Source organism: Aulonocara stuartgranti (assembly GCF_965226115.1).
Source record: "Aulonocara stuartgranti genome assembly, chromosome: 7".
NCBI classification, from domain to species: domain Eukaryota; kingdom Metazoa; phylum Chordata; class Actinopteri; order Cichliformes; family Cichlidae; genus Aulonocara; species Aulonocara stuartgranti.
In genome coordinates, this window is record NC_138945.1 from 43,366,866 (window position 1) to 43,384,659 (window position 17,794).

Sequence of the window (17,794 nt, forward strand, 5' to 3'; positions counted from 1 at the left end):
AATGAAAATCAGTGGCAACAGGTCTTATGGAGTGATGAATCCAAATGGAAAGTTTTATCTCAAATGGTCATCAGCATGTTTGGAGGAGGTCAGGGTTTAGGGCTACGTTTGAGCCTCAAACTCTGGTGTTGGGAATCTTGAAAAGTAGATAATACTATCTGTAAAGCATCAGATTGGGATGCGACTTCTGCAAAACAATGATTCCAAACAGACTGTCACTGCAATAAACCCATACTTAGATAGAAAAAGGCCACAGTGGAACAGCATCAGTCATAGATGGGCCTCCCCAGAGCCCCGCCCTCAGCGTTATTGAAGCAATGTGCGTTCATCTTGATAGAGAATGGAACAAAAGGAAGCCTCCATCCAGTGAAGAGCTTTGTAATGTCCTTCAAGGTGCTTAGAGAACTATTCCTGAAGACTACTTAAGAAATTACAAGAAAGCTGCTGCAGAGTTCAGGCTGGGTTGAAGAATATAGGTGATACCAGTAATTCATACTGGTAACTATCATACCAGTAACTGACTTTCAAGCTTGTTGTCTCCCCCCCCCCCCCATAAATTGTATTTCCATGTATGCTTCAATAAATCACTGCACCTATATCCCTTTTTTCTAATGAAATGTTATAAAATGAGTGGGTAGTCAAGACTTTTGCACAGTGCTCTCTATATATGATAATAATTGATAGTAGACATTCTGATTATACTGAAACAGAATATAAGAAGACTGCATGAGATTACAGAAAGTAGACTATGATTTGAGCAAAACCAGATCATGTAAAGACACTAATTATTTTTTTATCTATATTTAATATGATTTTTTACACTGTAAAAAATGTATTTTATTTTGATTGTGGTTAGAATAACTGTTTTTGCTCTACCTGTTTGGAAACAGCAGTGAGTGACTGGACAAATATAGAAGTTAAGTACAAATGACTCTAAATTAGATTTGGATTCTTTTGATGGTTCTTGCAGTTACCTCCACATGTACACTGAATGAGTTGAAGTGAGCAGAATCCAGATTCAGAGACTGGATTACACAATAATTTTCACTTACTTTTAATTGAACAGGCGGGTCTCAGGCTCTTAGAGTAAAAACTATTTCTCCAAATTGCTGGACTGTACTGTGATGGAGAGAATAGAATAAAATATTAGGAAAAATCAGAAAATTAAACAATTAGATTAAAAAAAAGAGTGGATGGATAGATAGGTGTGTGTTACTAACGTCATCAGTTGGGAAGTCACTCTCAACCACTTTGAGTTCTGGGATGTTGAGTCTCTGGGTATTGCATGTATTTTCTTTTATAAGACAATCCTGAATAATACAAGAAAACAATTATCCCCATGATTGCGTATACCAAAGATATTTGCATACAGTGCAGTACAATGCTTAAGAAGGTTTTCTCATTCTACTGAAGGCAAGGCAAGGCAAGGCAAGGCAAGTTTATTTGTATAGCACAATTCAACAACAAGGTGATTCAAAGTGCTTTACAGAGACATTAGAAACAAAAACAAATAAAAAGCATGATTTAAAATAGATTAAAACAAGCAAACAAACAAACTAATTAACAAACAAACAAAACAGTATATAAAATCAAAACAGATAAAATCAGAACAGTAGATAAAATCAGTAGTTAAATGTAAGTTTTGAAATTTAAGCTTAAAAGTGTGGATTTAGTGCTTTATTCAAATGCAGCTGAGAACAGGTGAGTCTTCAACCTGGATTTAAATAAACTGAGTGTTTCAGCTGATCTGAGGCTTTCTGGGAGTTTGTTCCAGATATAAGGAGCATAAAAGCTGAATGCAGCTTCTCCGTGTCTGGTTCTGACTCTGGGAACTGATAAAAGACCAGATCCAGATGACCTGAGGGATCTGGAAGGTTCATACTGGGTCAGGGGGTCACTGATGTATTTTGGTCCTAAACCATTCAGAGCTTTATAGGCCAGCATCAGAACTTTAAAGTCTATCCTCTGACGGACAGGCAGCCAGTGTAAAGACCTCAGAGCTGGACTGATGTGGTCCACTTTTTTGGTCTTAGTGAGGACTCGAGCAGCAGAGTTCTGAATGAGCTGTAGTTGTCTGACTGATTTTTTAGGTAGACCTGTAAAGATGCTGTTACAGTAATCAAGCCTGCTAAAGATGAATGCATGGACTAGTTTTTCCAGGTCCTGTTGAGACATCAGATCTTTTATCCTTGAAATATTCTTGAGGTGATAGAAAGCTGACTTTGTTATTGTCTTAATGTGTTTTTCTAAGTTTAGGTCTGCATCCATCACTACACCCAAATTTCTCGCCTGGTTTGTGGTTTTTAGATGTATAGATTGAAGTTCTCTGGTGACCTGTAATCGTTTTTCTTTGGCGCCAAAGACTATTACCTCAGTTTTGTTTTTGTTTAGCTGAAGAAAATTGTGGCACAACCAGTCATTAATTTCCTCAATGCATTTACCAAGAGCCTGTACAGGGCCTCGGTCTCCTGGTGACATTGTGATATATATTTGTGTGTCATCTGCATAGCTGTGGTAGTTTATTTTGTTGTTCTTTATAATCTGTGCCAGTGGGAGCATGTAAATGTTAAACAGAAAGGGTCCCAAGATGGAACCTTGGGGAACTCCACATGTGATACTTGTCTGCTCAGATGTGAAGTTACCTATTGATACAAAGTATTTCCTGTTTTCTAAGTATGTTTTGAACCAGTTTAGATAAAGGTAACCTGAAGATAAAATTAATTATATTGCTATTTCTTATGTGATATAGACTGCTATTAGGATTAAGCACTGAATTAGATGCATTGTGTGAAATGTCACCATACTTCCAGAACAGACTTCTAAACTCTCAGAGCAAATGAAGTAGTAGGACAAGTAAAATCACAGAGTGGGGTCCGTGGATGTCGAGGCTTATAGAGCTCAGAGGGGGCGCAGTATGGATATAAAAAAAAGAATGCTTGGACACTGCTAGCATGATGGACAGGTTTTTGATGGGGCTCCAACACAAACGCATAGCAGGAGATGAAGCATCGCCAAATATGCTTCCAAACCAACTTCCTTCCAAGCCAAAGACTAGAAAATATGATGACGCATATCTTGCCTTTGGCTTCACCTGCACGACGGTGGTGCCAAGGTAGGTATCCCCGGCAGAATTTGGACAGCCCTGCATCAGGAGCTCGTGCTGTACTGTCCGCAAAGATTTTCTTGTAAAACAAAGGGGGGCCTAGCAAAAAAAGTTTGGGAACCACTGTGTTAAAGCAGCATCTTTATGAGTAAAGGTACTCTAGGTTTCCCAGCAGAACATGTACTGTAACAAGATGACCTTCATTATTATACCTGGTTTCAATGGTTTGGCTGATTGTGAGTGTGTAGTATTCACACACACACACACACACACACACACACACACACACACACACACACACATGCACTTACTATTTTGTCCTGTGCCACTTTTAGATCCTGTAGCACCTGCTGCACAATGCTTTCAGCCAGAGTGACAGTCAGTGTTTTCTTCAGTTCACTTTAATAACACAACAGAGGAAATAAGGAACAACTTCATTTATGAGGACATGGTATAAAAGAGGCAATGACTGTGCCAGAGATTTACAGTCACAAATGTCTGCAACTCTACCTAACTAGACTGTGTCTTTTACAGTTTATGTTATTTGTTCTGTCTAAACAGAGATACTAAAACAAAGATGCTTTCACAGTGTATTGTAGATTAGTTTCCTATTGTTAATACAAGTTCTAAAACTAAGGGTTCATACCTATCAGGCATTTATTTATTTAACTTTGAAAAAAGACAAAGACGTGTACATTTCAGTCTATAATGTTTAGAATGTATACACTGAGCATGGAACCATCACACTAAATAATCTTTATTTAACTCATCAAATAGGGCCCTCCTACAATATCTCTGATCCTGATATGATGTGCATTGACTTTACTGATATGTCATAGGTACTGATAGGTACTAACTCACAAGGGATCTCATTAAAAACATTTACTAAATGTTAACCACTGCTCTGTGGAAATGTCCTTACTGCAGTCTGTTGTTGATGATGTGCCCTGTGCTCTCCACCAGAGTGCTTCTTATGAATATGTGTGTCTGTGTGCTTCTTTTGGAGACACACTCTGAAAGACACTCACACACACTAGACCGCTGGACCACCCGTGGGTACAAAGCATCAGCGTGTCTCATCAGGCCTTGAGACAGCTCCTGGAACACAGAGACTAGGACTTCAGTAAGGACAAGACTGGGCATCTGAAGATGAAACAGCATTAAACAATCTTCCCTCAAGACCAAGCTTGACCTGGCAAGCACCCATGACATCATTTCCAAAATGGCAGCACACCTAGGCAGCTAACTAATTTTAAAACCCCAGCTCTCTCTTACCAAAGGTAAATTTAAACTCATTCAACAATTCTAATCGTTAAATAACATGTCACATATAACCTAGTCTGGCAACGTTTCTAAAACAGTTTGATATAGATGACATTTGTCAAATATCGTTGTCACATACATGTCACATCCGGAATTAAACTCAAAACTGTAACGCTTGGTGTTGTCAATGCATTTAACACCCTGACTGTAAACTACTTGGTGTCCAAAAGCCACTGAAACAAAAGAGCTTCCAGACAGACGTTAGCCTGATCCTTTGAATTCACAAAGGGGGGCGCCCATCACTGCGCATCACATCTTCACCACCGTCACCCAAGAGTGCTCCTGTTGTTGATGACGTTCACACTAACAAGGTTGCATGTTGTGACAAGTGGGGTCATTGCAAATCTTGCAAAGTCAATTAACCACCATCATCTGAGAGAAATGTGAGGTGTGATGAGAAATTGCTTCAAATGCTACCGTTTGGCTTCAGACTAAACTCCCAAATAGCCTTAAGAACTTACAGTAATAGTTCGAACATGGTATTATGTTACATAATTTTCATTTCTGATCACTTTTTGCACACTTTTTTGTCTATTTTTTTTTTTATTTTCTTTTTAAAATATATATGCACATAAATACATGTATGAGTTTTTTTTTTTAAATTAAAGACAGAATTTTCAAACGTCATTAACACCCTTAACTTAATTGGAAATAATATAGACAACAAGGGTTAAAACAGCTATTATTTTTGCTTTTTTTTTTTTTACTTTAGCAGACAAATTATGTAGCTAGCTGAAAAAACAGCGTCCATTCCAAAATAAATTCATTTTTTGATTGCTCAGACTATGGCTCTACTCTATTTTGCCTCAGTCTATATTAACTAAGCTTTCTGGGGATTCTCAGATACTTTGAACTACACTGTGTTCTGTAGATGAAGACACCCCCAAGTTATTTGCAAGCCAAGCCTTTTTTCAAGAATTTATTCATGTTTGATTTGGGCTACCTGTGTGTGCTCGTTGTTGTTGCTGAAGTTGAAGTTGGACATGGATTCTCATATTTCTTGAACGTGTGTGTGTACGCGTGTGCACACAGTGAGTGCTTTCTAAACGTTTACCTGTATGCTCCTAGTGAACTCATTGGTCAGTGCAGTAGCCGTGTCAGTAAGAATGCTGTTCACAAAGTCTCCATCGGAGGCGCACTTCCTGCCTACCTCATATAGCGACGGCAGCAGCTACACAAATAATACCAAAAGAAATATTAGGTGGCATACAGCATCATTTACAATCCCTGGTCACTTCAGTGAGGATATTGTTATAGGCTAATGCTTGACTTCATTCAAAAAGCATTCACTTCATTTAAAAGAGGTTTTTTGTATCTTCTGTCCCCCTGTATTTGCAAAGGTAAGGGGAAAACAATCAAAACATACATAAATATGCTTAAATATCCAAAATTAAATTTGAAGCATGTACCTTTAAAGAGTCCCTGGCATGTTGCAGCACCTCGTGCGCTTTGAGGACATCAGCTTGGTCCTCTTGAATGCTACAGTGGCTTAAACGTTGAAGGCTGCTCTCTAACTGGCGACACATTCCATGGACGAGCTAAAACGGTGGACAACATACACATAAGATTAATATGACCTGGTACAAAGAGTAAGGTAATTTTCATTTGGTCAATTATTTCTTTGTTGTAACAATGTTTCTTGGTAATTAAGCTGTGAAGCCTGTTTAATTCCCCTTAAAATGAGCCACATTTGTAAGGAAAATCATTTGTGGTTGAGCAGCAACTATTACTAGTTATATAAATTTACTAGTTGAATAAATGATGTTGCAGTTACATAAATTAATATCTTGTATTTTTACTGGCTTACCTTTTCAGACTGTTGAGTTCTAAAGACTTGTCGAAGTTCTATGCTGTCAGACTGTCTCTGGTTGTTTCTGTCTAAATGCTGCTGAATCTGAACACACACACACAAACAAAGACACGCAGCTGACGTCCGGAAAAAGAAGAAGCCTTTCCAAACAACAATTAATATATATTACTATATACACGGGCAGTCTGAGGTACACCTGTGCACTACTCATGATGTCAGATCAGCATCCTGATGTGGCACACCTGTGAGGTGGGATGGATTATCTCAATATAGCAGATGTGCCCACTACCACACATTTGGACTGATTTGTGACCACTGTTTGGGAGGGATGGTTATATTGTGTATCTGGAATGAATTTTAGGTCTCTACGTCCATCCCATGGGGAATGGGAGCAAAAACAAAAGTGTTGCATTTATATTTTTGTTCAGTGTATAATATAAATTTGGACTGTATCGCTACATAGACTACAATGAATCTGTTAGATGTGTATGCTGGCTGCATTTGCTGTCTCAGTTCTCTGATGTCCAAAAAAACACAGCAATAGAAAACAAGAGAAAACATGAACTTCAACTGTGATGTAAAAATTAATTGACCCTTGCCCTAAACGCATAAAACGCATACAATCTTAAATAACAACCTGCTAAACACACTGACCTTGTGCAGGGCCTCTTTTGTTCTGTCAGGGTTGCTACGGTAACTCGGTGTGATATCGGCAAGGGGAAGAGACATGTGCTGCAGAGTGAAGTTCCTGCATAACAAAGAAACCTAACATCAAATTATGGATCTGTTTAACGGTGCACAGGGAGAACATGCAAACTCCACACAGAGCATCAGACTGGATTCAAACCCAGGTCCTTCTTGCTATGAAGTACCAGAGCTGACTACTGCACCGTCACCCATATTGAGTCTGTCTTTCTTTTAAAAATATTTAATAGGAAAATGGGAACTAGGTGCAGCAATTTATTGGGACTTGCCTTTCTATGATATGACCACCTTTATTCTTCAACACAGCCTACATTCTCTCATATAATTTTTCTAAATAGTCCTCAGGAATAGTTCTCAAAGCATCTTGAAAGACATTACAAAGCTCTTTTGCGGATATCGGCTGCTTTTTGTTCTGTTGCATAAATATATGATTTAAATGGTTCTTTGATAAGTTGTCTATTATATGTAGACATGTTACTGGTTCATTCCTTGGGTTAGGTGCCATTTTTATGTTTGAAAGATCCATAGATCAGTCTTAAGCAGCTTAGGAATCAAATAAACAAGTGAACACACAAAACATTCCTTTGAAATTTGTCAGCTATAAGGACTGGACTAAACACGAGTGAAAAAGCAGCCGGTGTTTCAAAGGAATTGTATATTTTAAAAAACATTTTTTCTGGTAAAAGCCAGCAAAGCGTTTTTTGACATTTACCTGGACGCTGTCATTTAACAAGTGTGTGTGTGTGTGTGTGTGTGTGTGTGTGTGTGTGTGTGTGTGTGTGTGTGTGTGTGTGTGTGTCCATGACCTCTCCAAGGCATCTGCTACATCCTGGAAACCTCTAGCAGTCACACTGTTTCTGTCCCATGTTAAAGTCCTTAAAAAAAGAGAGATCAGTCAGTTTGAGGAAATACAGCTCTGCCTTCCACTGATATTTCATACTTTCTCTGCCTCTGAAAGGATGATCTTTAATTCACTAATTAGCTCTTTGGATTAGAACATTTATTAATTACAAACATTCTTAAAAGAGAGAGAGAGAGAGAGAGAGAGAGAGAGAGGGAGAGAGTGTGTGTGTGTGTGTGTGTGTGTGTGTGTGTGTGTGTGTGTGTGTGTGTGTGTGTGTGTGTGTGTGTGTGTGTGTTTACATGTGCACCTCAGGCTGGTATTACTCATCAGGGCTTTGGACAGCATTTTAGCTCCTGTATCTCCGATAAAGTTTCCACTAATGTCAAGTTCAACCAGAGCTGCATGACCACCCAAAGCACTCAGCAGAATGTGCATCCCAGTCTTCAGCTTGGAGTCAGACACTGATAAAGACTGCAAGGGCTGCAAACACAGATTTCAATTTCAGGGTCACAGGCAGGGTAACACATCTGACAGGCTGGACATCCAGTGCAGGGATACTGAATTACATTAAAGTACACTGAAGGTTTCACTCACACACTCTTCATCCTGGATTAGCTGAGCTATACGTTGAAGAACGTCAGTGAGCGCTCTGGTCGATAGCAAAGTAGGCAGACATGAAATGAAGGGAGAAAGAAGAGAAAAAACTTAAGAACGAGGAGAAAATACATTTACTGATTTACATTCTTTAAACTACAGGCTGACTAGTTTACAAATAGCACCGACTTTGAAATAAATATTGTGATCTGAAAGATTTAATTAGCAGTGGCACGTTGTTGAGCCAAACGGGTGGCAGAAAGTGATAGTTCTTTGTGTACCTTGTAACAACACCTGGTGTCTATGGAAAAGAGAAACTCAGCTTATGAATCTAGGACCAATATAGCTAGAGGCAGGAACATAAATGCCGATAAATGCTTGGATTATGATAAATAGGTCAAATGTGTGTTTGACCTGGAAATATTCTGACCTATGTCTATGTTCTACCACAGAAATGATGTTACCATATTGTCCAAATCATGCATCAGTTTGCTGCATTAATACTGAGCGATGATGTTACAGATTCTGAAAGTGCAGCTTTACAGTTACTGATGTTGCAGTTTCTGGTTTTTTTTACATTACTATTACTATACTTTGTGTGCAATACAAATTTTATATCATGCAAAGGTTGTTTAATTGAATTCAGTTACTCAGTTTAAAAACATATAACCAGAGGTGCACATAAATGGTCCGCAGGTGCGCATTCGCTGTCAAAATAAAAGACGCGCACCAGATAAGAAGTTGCAACGCGTGTTTGCGTACATAAGATTTTCTGGAGGAGGACAGACATTTGTTTAGAACTCTTAAAGATGTCGAAGAAGCTCTTAAGCAATTACTGTGATGTTCCTCCACCTCCAAAGAAATGTCAGAAGGAGTCCGAATCACAAAAGAAGCGCGTATTCTCGGAAAAGTAGTTGCAGGAGGTGAGCTGGCTTCAAACAGATGATGAACGCACAGAGATGTGGTGCAGAATGTGCCGTGAAAATCCCACTCTAGTGGACAAAAACAGTGCCTTTTATATGGACGCAAACGCGCGTTGCAACGTCCTATCTTGTGCGCATCTTTTATTTTGACAGTGAATGTGGACCACTGATGTGCACAACTACATATAACTGTGAACATCTGCATTTCAGTTGGCGTCTTTGACAATCTTATTCTATAAAAGTGATGGCCACCATTTTTATGTTTCTATTCTGATGACCCGCTGCACACAGCGGACTCTACTATTATGTATAACCACTTACTTTTAATGAACATTCAAATGAGATAATCAGTTGTATTTGCTATATGGAAGCATTTTAAACATTGTGAAGGGTCAGTGTGATAAACTGATGTCAGTAGACAATGTGGTGGTAGAGTAAGGCGACCTCTTAATCTTTTTCATCATACCTGGATTTCATGGCAAAGTTTCTCCCCAGAGCAAGATGTCGAAGAGACTGACATCGACCGACTGACAGAACCAGGGTCACCATGTCATTCTCAAAACCTACAGTCAGAGAGCAAGGGAAAAGTGGTGGAAGCATTCATTCTTCCTGGTGTAAATGGGTTTACTGTATTTTAATAATTCTCTTATTATTCATCTAGTGAAAAAAAGCTAACTGTCAAATTGTTGTTGATCATATTAGGGTTATAGTTATGAGGGTGCTATCAATCTTCTCACTCTGGAGAGGAAAAATAATTTGACTTTGAAAATAAGCACTTGACAAAATAAGGCAAAGAACTCAGAGATACACTGTCACACACAGAAGTCACCAACTTTGGGTTGAGTCAGTCACAACAGACTTTATGTGGCATTCAGATTAGCTGATAAAGTGCATCAAGAGCTTCATGGAGTTGGTTTCCATGGCCGTGCAGCTGCATCCAAGCCTGTCAAAGTGCTGCTAGTGGACTCAGCAGTGGACGTGTTCTCTGGAGTCAAAGGAATTCTTAATGCTTCAGCATACCAAGACATTTTGGATTTCATCCTCCCAACTTTGTGGGAACAGTTTGGGGATGGCCCCTTCCTGTTGCACTACGACTGCACAGCAGTGCACAAAGCAAAGTTCATAAAGACATGGATGAGACAGTTTGGTGTGGAAGAACTTGACTGAGTTAGAACTCCTTTGGGATGAGTTAGAGTGGGGACTGTGAGCCTGAACTTCAATGTACTGAAATGAGTTTTGCAGGTTTTATATGGCATAATTGGATTTGTGTGTAAGAAAGTTGTTTTGCATACTGTTGTCAGAGATATCCAGACTTCTGATGGCTGTGGCTTCAGAGATGTGTTCCTGTATCACCTGGGCTCCTGCTGAACGTAGCTACACATAAACAAACACATATTTATTGGTCTAAAACATGTTCCTACTGTGGATGCTACCATTCATCATAAATGAAAAAAGCTATTCTTTCTGCATGAGGGTATGTGAGTGTGTACCTCGCAGCTGCTTAGGTCTAACTCCAGCCCAAACAGTCGTTTGTTGGTTGCCAGACCCTGCAGTAATAACCTGGTTGCAAAACATATCAATAGATTCATTAACCACAGACTACTAGTTCGTCAGTATTTGTAATTGTGTTTTAGAAAGTACAATATGTGCTGGCAGTGTGGACAGTAGTACTCTGAAGGTAAGCAATGGTTGCTTTTTTAACCTAGTATTTCCTAACAAGATATAGTTTGACAAAAACTTTCACACATATGAACCTAAAGCGCTTCAAAACATCTCTTACTGATACATGGGATGCTTCACGGTTAGTACGTACAATAGTAATTGTGATAAGAGAGGTGGAAAAACTATATTTTTATTCATCTTTATTCTAACCAAGTCAAAAATGCTGTCATATTAAATACAACTAAGGTTGCCAGCGCTGACTAACATCAACCGTCACGTTTTTTCCCCTGCTGTCTGACGTCATTAAGCACAGCTAACAAACAGGTTTTTATTGAGTTACGTAATGATTCACAAAAATGAAAGGTCAATGGCAAAGCACTGATAAAATACACCGATGAAAATAAAACCCACAAAGAAATTTTGTGGTCATTAGCATTACTCTGAGATGCAGTGTGAAAAGTGCCTACGGTGTAGCGGTGGCGAAATATGGCTGTGCAAAAAAACGTCTCAACTAACTGCGCGTGACTGATTTAGAATATAAAAGTACAAAAACATGCATTTTAATTCCCATTTCAGGGCTTCATTCATTAATTAACTACATTTTTAGCCAGACTTTTTCAGCCACTTCACAGTTCCCACGGCCAACAGTGAGCTTTCGTGTCATATGTGACAGTGTGTGGACACACCTGAGAGCTTGTGGAGGTAGTTTGGTTGCAGACAGCCCAACATATTTCAGCTCACAGCTCTGACTAAAGAACTCTTGAATGCTCCTCGTGACCTCCTGCACCTTTCTATACACGTGCACACACGTGCACACACACACACAGAGGGAGAGAGAGAGAAAGAAAAGAGATTTCTTGTCGTAGTCACATAAACATTCATGAAGACAGCAGGGTGTCTGGATCAGGTTCACATATTCAACCTTTCAATTAATAGATAACTTAGTAGATACCTCTCGATCTCTGAATCTATCAGTGAATTAATCTATGAATTTATCAGCTGATGACAGTTTAACATGACATCTTTTTAATGGCTTAATATATTGTGTATATGGAAAATATTAAATATCATTTTTCAAGTTCCTAAGAATTTGTAACAAGATTGTGTCAAACACAGCACCGAGCATATTGTTATAAAAACACGTTGGATGAAAGAAATTATGGGACATCTTTTTTTTTACTGATTTATTTATTTATGTTGACACCTAAATTATCTACTAATTCTGGAACTGCTCTTTTTTTCTATGGTGAAAGGCGTTTCACATTTAACAACTTTAACAACTCTCAACAACATCAGGTGATATGTTGTAAAAGCCACTTGTTTATGGTATAAGCCAGTTTGTGCACATGCTGTCAAAGCTCCTTCTGAACACTTCATGCTACTATGTTCTCAGACTGTAACCTGAGGTACTGCAGTACTGTGGTGAATATTCATATTTAATTTGTTCATTAATGTTGTTTAGTAAACTTGTGGACTGGTTGATCCTATAAATTGTCGCAGTATGACTCCATAGGCTTGGAATGCCCTCTTCTGGTTTTCAAAAGCTGCTGCATTTCAAACCAACTAAGAAACTGAAGTCCAATGAGTTTACAGATATGGACAGTGGAGCTGACCTGTGGCTGAAAGGATTCCTGGCCAGGTTAAGGTGCACCAGTTTGTAACAACATCCAGCAGACAGCGACACAAATAACTGCATGGAAAGAAAGGTTAAAGTGAGCGAAAGTTATCTACAGAAAGTAAGTAAAATACAAGCAATTGTTTCAAACCACTGTTTTGATACTGTGCATACAAGAACAATGACAATAATAATAATAATAATAATAATAATAATAATAATAATAATAATAATTGTCTCTATGTGTTGGCCCTGCATCAGACTGGCGACCTGGGGAAGCTATCAAACTGGATATATGAGTGGATAAAACATAAATATTAACATAGATGTAATGTAGTACAGATTGGTCTTGGGCACAAGCTATGAGGTCCCTGATTTTGGTTTGTTTTATTGTTTTATCCATTTTGTTGAGATCCAACCATGGCCTCTGATTCTTCCAAATATCAATCAATGAGAAATCAATGAGATGATGGAAAGAAGTCCACAGTTATAAAAACAGTATGTCACTGACTGTGTCCAGAGGGCAGCTGGTATCACTGAGGTCCAGATAAGACAGAGAGTTTGTACTGGACAAGAACTTGAAGAGAAACTGCAAGAGACACACAGATGCATCATAAAGTCTGAGTTATGTAGACATGGTTTCTTTCAGAGACTAGGCAGCTGAAATGATGACAAGGAGAGACACAATCACCATCCTAACAGGCCAGCATTAACTTAGGAAGAAGAAGATAATAATAAGATAATAAAGAAAATAATTTCCAGAATATTTCTAGGATATTTTGATAAACATAAGACTTGCTTGACTGAAATCAGAATCCATTATTTGGACTCTACTGGAGAAAACGTTTAGGCTCTGTACATGTCTACATTCTTATCCAGGATGGAAAACCATCAGCGTATGTCTTGAAACAGAGTTGCTGTTTCTGGCAAACCTTCACTTACTTTCACGGTGCTTGGACAACACGTTACAAGTCCAGCAACCTTTGTTGTACATAGAAATACTTTGTTGCATGAGCAACGTATTGGACCTTGTGGCCTTCGGTGATGATTACCCTTGTGAAGACCACAAGCTGAAATGTTTCAACAAACCAGTGAAGCTGGTTGCAAGCAAGGTCAGGATAATAGTCGGCACCACTTCTGGATGTTAAAGGTACGTGTACTGCAAGTACTGTAAGAGTATTCGTTGCATCATTTGTCTTCAATCCATATCATGTGAAAACACTTAAAGCAGAGTGTTACCGTGGCTTCCTCAGTAACCAGGCTACTGGTGTTACCAGACAGATCGAGGTGGGTCAGAGATGTTGAGAACCTTTGACTGGAGGACAACACCTGACTCAGACAGCCGAGACCTGGAAAAAAAACAATCAAACCACAAATAATGATTATTTTGAATGGGGTAAGGATGTGACAGCAAAGATGGTGTGAAACACATTTATGGCGGCAGGCAAAATATCCGAAGGAATCCAACTTTTATTCATTTCATATTCATTCAAAGACGAGCAAAAGAGGAATCTGCAAAACTGATATACCTGGATGTATTGTACAAAAATATGATCATACTATACTCAGCATTTGTTCGAATTTGTATCTAAGAGGTGTGTTTTAACACACTAATTATAATTATTTAGTGGTACAATGCAAAGTGTTGACAGGAAGTGCTTTTATTTTGAAGTGCAAGGTCATCAGGAACAACATTACCTTTTGGTCGAGTGACTTTTAAGCAGCACATTCAGCAACTAAAATGTTCTACTGAATGGTTTCTTTCTGGCATTCAATATATGCTTTCAGACTGTAAAAGTCCTGAGTGTTCACCTCCTCTTCATATTTACTCGATTCTGTCTTCATTCTGCTCCTTATCTTATTAAACTAATGAAAACAGCACATTATTTCTACAGTTTATAGTGTTTGTACCTCTGGCAGTCATCGACACCCTGGACAGGGAGAGGCGCTTGAGTCCTTTCTCCAGATTCTCCAAATTCTGACTTAGCGCTATTACACCTTGCAGTGAAAACACAAAACATTAACACAACTGTGAGTTAAAATAGTGTCTTTCAAAGGGACATATTTTGCAGAAAAGCACAGGTAGAGGCAATGACATTAATAATAATTCAACTCTGCTGCGATTTGTATATTCTCATTCACTGACTTGACACTTTTTAGAACAAAAATATTCTTATTTTTAGTCATTTTATTCGGTATCTATGATTACTACCTGCATTTTATGATGTGTCTGTGCTGGTGACGCTTGCCTTTTCTCAGGAAGGCTTTTATGTTCTACTAGAATCAAATTTGTTTGCCAATCACTTCATACCTTTAGTAAAAGTTTTCACTATATACATATTACTGTCTGAGTCTGCACAGATATGAATCTAAACTGCAGCTGTTTGGTGAAGGCATACAACTACAAACCAGTTATTATGATTTGCAGCAGTAGACGCTTTCCCCCTATTCACATCTTAGTCACAACCACATACATGAATCAGGTGTCAAATCTAAAAAGCTCACCTTTGTCTTCAATTGGATTGCCAGAGAGGTTGATAGATTGCAGGTTAGACGAGGCATGCTCTTTGAGGGCAGCAGCCATTTTGACTGCAAAGTCCCTGTAAAGAAGATTATTGTCAGTCTCAATACCTGTAAGCTACACTGTAAATCAAAGTAATTTAAAGTCTGCCTAGTTTAACAAGTGAAAATATTTCTTCCTGAGTACATATATTTTCCTGAAATACATGATATTGTGCAAATGTTTTATACAATTAAGATGTTTGGATCTTGAGTCACCGCAGTAACATAAAGGAGGCATCTGCTTGGCCTGTGACGAGTGCAAACACTCAGCCAGAGTAACAAAGGTCTATGTTGTCACAAGAAGGAGGGGTCCTGAGACAAGAGTCCCAGATTTTGTTAAAGTCATGGTTAAAAGCTCAAACGTGCAGCGAGGAGCTCTGTTGAGCTGTGGGGAGCATTCTGCTGGTTTGAAACTAATGGTCCTCTCAGTGTTCTCTCCTGCTGTTAGTGGTTTCTTCTGCATGATAATAATGCATTCATCAATAGAGCACCTGGGCTCCATAATGACCCCACATCTTTCTGAGACACTTTCTGTTTTTTCATTGATTTTTGACCCGTCTGTATGTGGACACAGAAACTCACAGCTTCAGTCCACTGGCCTCCAGCGAGAGCTCCTCCAGACTGGGAGACCTCGACAGCAGGTATGTCAGCTGCTGCTGGATATCCACTGACTGAAAGAACAAAACAAGAAACGTGCAGAGTGGTGTTTCCAACTTTCTTTTTTGCATTAGCAGTGGCCCATAAACACATGCACAATAAGCCTGCCGTGAATCCAGGAGCTGGGAGAGGTTTTTATAAAGTCCTGGTGGGGATTTTTTTTTAACCCAAGTTATTTTGTCATTGTGTATTTGGTCTTAGAAATAATTTGGTCTGGAGTGATATCAAGAATGTAAAAGAGCAAAATTTCAGTTCAATTCAATTTCATTCATGTTGCACCAAATCACGACAAGTTTCCTCAAGTTACAGACCCCAGCTCTGTACTCTTTACCAGCCTCAATAAATCAGCTCGCTTCTTGTTTAAACCCACTCGTGTCTTCGAGTGTCTCCATTTAGATCCACGCCACACACCCGAACATAACAACTTATGAATGATTGTGATCCAAAACCCTCAAGAGAAATCAATCTTTTATGTTTTTTTATATGCTTTTCTAATAGTTTTTAAATATTATTCATAATAAATGAATTTACACTTAAGAATGTCACCTGAAATGAGAGCTAAGGAGAAGAAGATTATCATCTGATCAGCTTATTAACTGTTGGGGTCACAAGCAAATAACAGTCAAAACAATAAAGCAAATAATTATTTCCATATAGATTCCACAGTCTGATAACATCTCCAGCACCGCAGTCTTGCTCTGTGACAGTTGTGTTGGATCTAACATATATTTTGTTCCTATTATTAAATGACCACTTAGTTTATTCATGAGAATAATAGTTGTCATTTTGAGAAAAAGCTGGATTCAAGTGTGCAAACCTTTAGGTAACTCTTTCAAACACTCAAACATAAATAAATAAAAATCATAGTGTACCAGTTTGAGATCTTTGCAGTAAATCTTTGTAAACCACTGGTTAAAGGACAAAGCCGCTACTGCCAATGCCAGGTCCCTGTGAGGAAAGGAGACAAAGAAGGTATGTAACAGCGGTAAAGTATGACTGGATTAGCCATCATAATGCTGTATCTCACCTGCTGTCTAAGTGGCTGAAGTCCTGCAGGTTGAATTGTCTCCAGTTGTGGATGTAGTAGATGTTGTCAACATCCTGCATAAACAGTTTGACATTAATTATAATATTTGTATAAAAAGTGCTAAAATTGATTTAAAATTTTAGAATTTATTTCAAATGTGAGTCATCTAAAGTTTGGTGCAGATGGCATTACTAGATTTTATGTTGATGCCACATTAACATACCCACTGAATCTCTTCTCTAAACGGCATCTCATTGAAATCACACAAAGCAGCATAGGTATCAGAGAATCCTCCTGGGAACGATACTCAGATACATTAGTTCTAGTTTTAAATTCATTTGTTTTTCTGAAATGCAAAACTGTCGGTGATCATGTAGTTAGTGTTGCTAATGTTTGAATCATACGGTGTTTATGATCAACTGAAATGGTCTTTAGCTTTATCACAGTATGTACAACACATTTATAAATGTTTACATGTTAGTACAGTAAGTGATATCCCAACTACATTATCTGAAACTGGGAAATGAAACACACCACAGTAGCCAGGCTGACTGTTCATCTGCTCCTCTATCGCACCAATCAGTGTGAGGAGTCGGTCCTTGAGATCGGGTGGAATTGTCTTCAACAGCTTTCTGAGGATTAAAGGAAAATATGAAATGTACCCCATGAAACTGCAATACTCTGCAGACAGACCAAGAGTCTATTGACTGGGAGCTCGGAAATTCAGGTCTTGACTCACTTGATCTATTCCCTCATTAAACACCTCAAAGTATTTTGGCCTTAAGGTCTTACTAAATATATATAATTGTGTTGCTTTTAGAATTTCTAGTCATGTTTATTGTCCTGAAAGCCTAGTAAAGTTGGACAGATCTACCATGTGTGAGATCTGATTTCAAAAAGCTAAGGTCCCAAAGGTGAACAAGCTCACTTTGACTGTGCAACAACAGGCCTTTGGAAACCAGCTGATGA

At 38.6% G+C, this 17,794-nt stretch overlaps 1 protein-coding gene across 1 annotated transcript in view; it reads right to left on the minus strand.

Moving 5' to 3' along the window:
• The window catches only part of carmil2 (capping protein regulator and myosin 1 linker 2), a 63,303-nt gene that overhangs the window by 37,555 nt on the left and 7,954 nt on the right, over window positions 1-17,794 (minus strand). Inside the window, exons 6-30 of the mRNA XM_082541283.1 lie at window positions 17,360-17,457; window positions 17,049-17,119; window positions 16,826-16,899; window positions 16,671-16,746; window positions 15,724-15,812; window positions 15,085-15,179; window positions 14,491-14,577; window positions 13,819-13,928; window positions 13,091-13,168; window positions 12,578-12,654; window positions 11,651-11,755; window positions 10,793-10,862; window positions 10,595-10,676; window positions 9,769-9,865; window positions 8,380-8,434; window positions 8,093-8,265; window positions 7,748-7,816; window positions 6,891-6,984; window positions 6,234-6,320; window positions 5,836-5,964; window positions 5,481-5,597; window positions 4,026-4,201; window positions 3,415-3,502; window positions 1,221-1,310; window positions 1,053-1,119 (exon numbers count right to left, since the gene is read on the minus strand). Of these exons, the coding sequence (XP_082397409.1) occupies window positions 1,053-1,119; window positions 1,221-1,310; window positions 3,415-3,502; window positions 4,026-4,201; window positions 5,481-5,597; window positions 5,836-5,964; window positions 6,234-6,320; window positions 6,891-6,984; window positions 7,748-7,816; window positions 8,093-8,265; window positions 8,380-8,434; window positions 9,769-9,865; window positions 10,595-10,676; window positions 10,793-10,862; window positions 11,651-11,755; window positions 12,578-12,654; window positions 13,091-13,168; window positions 13,819-13,928; window positions 14,491-14,577; window positions 15,085-15,179; window positions 15,724-15,812; window positions 16,671-16,746; window positions 16,826-16,899; window positions 17,049-17,119; window positions 17,360-17,457 (2,354 nt within the window). The remainder of the gene's footprint in view (window positions 1-1,052; window positions 1,120-1,220; window positions 1,311-3,414; window positions 3,503-4,025; window positions 4,202-5,480; window positions 5,598-5,835; window positions 5,965-6,233; window positions 6,321-6,890; window positions 6,985-7,747; window positions 7,817-8,092; window positions 8,266-8,379; window positions 8,435-9,768; window positions 9,866-10,594; window positions 10,677-10,792; window positions 10,863-11,650; window positions 11,756-12,577; window positions 12,655-13,090; window positions 13,169-13,818; window positions 13,929-14,490; window positions 14,578-15,084; window positions 15,180-15,723; window positions 15,813-16,670; window positions 16,747-16,825; window positions 16,900-17,048; window positions 17,120-17,359; window positions 17,458-17,794) is intronic.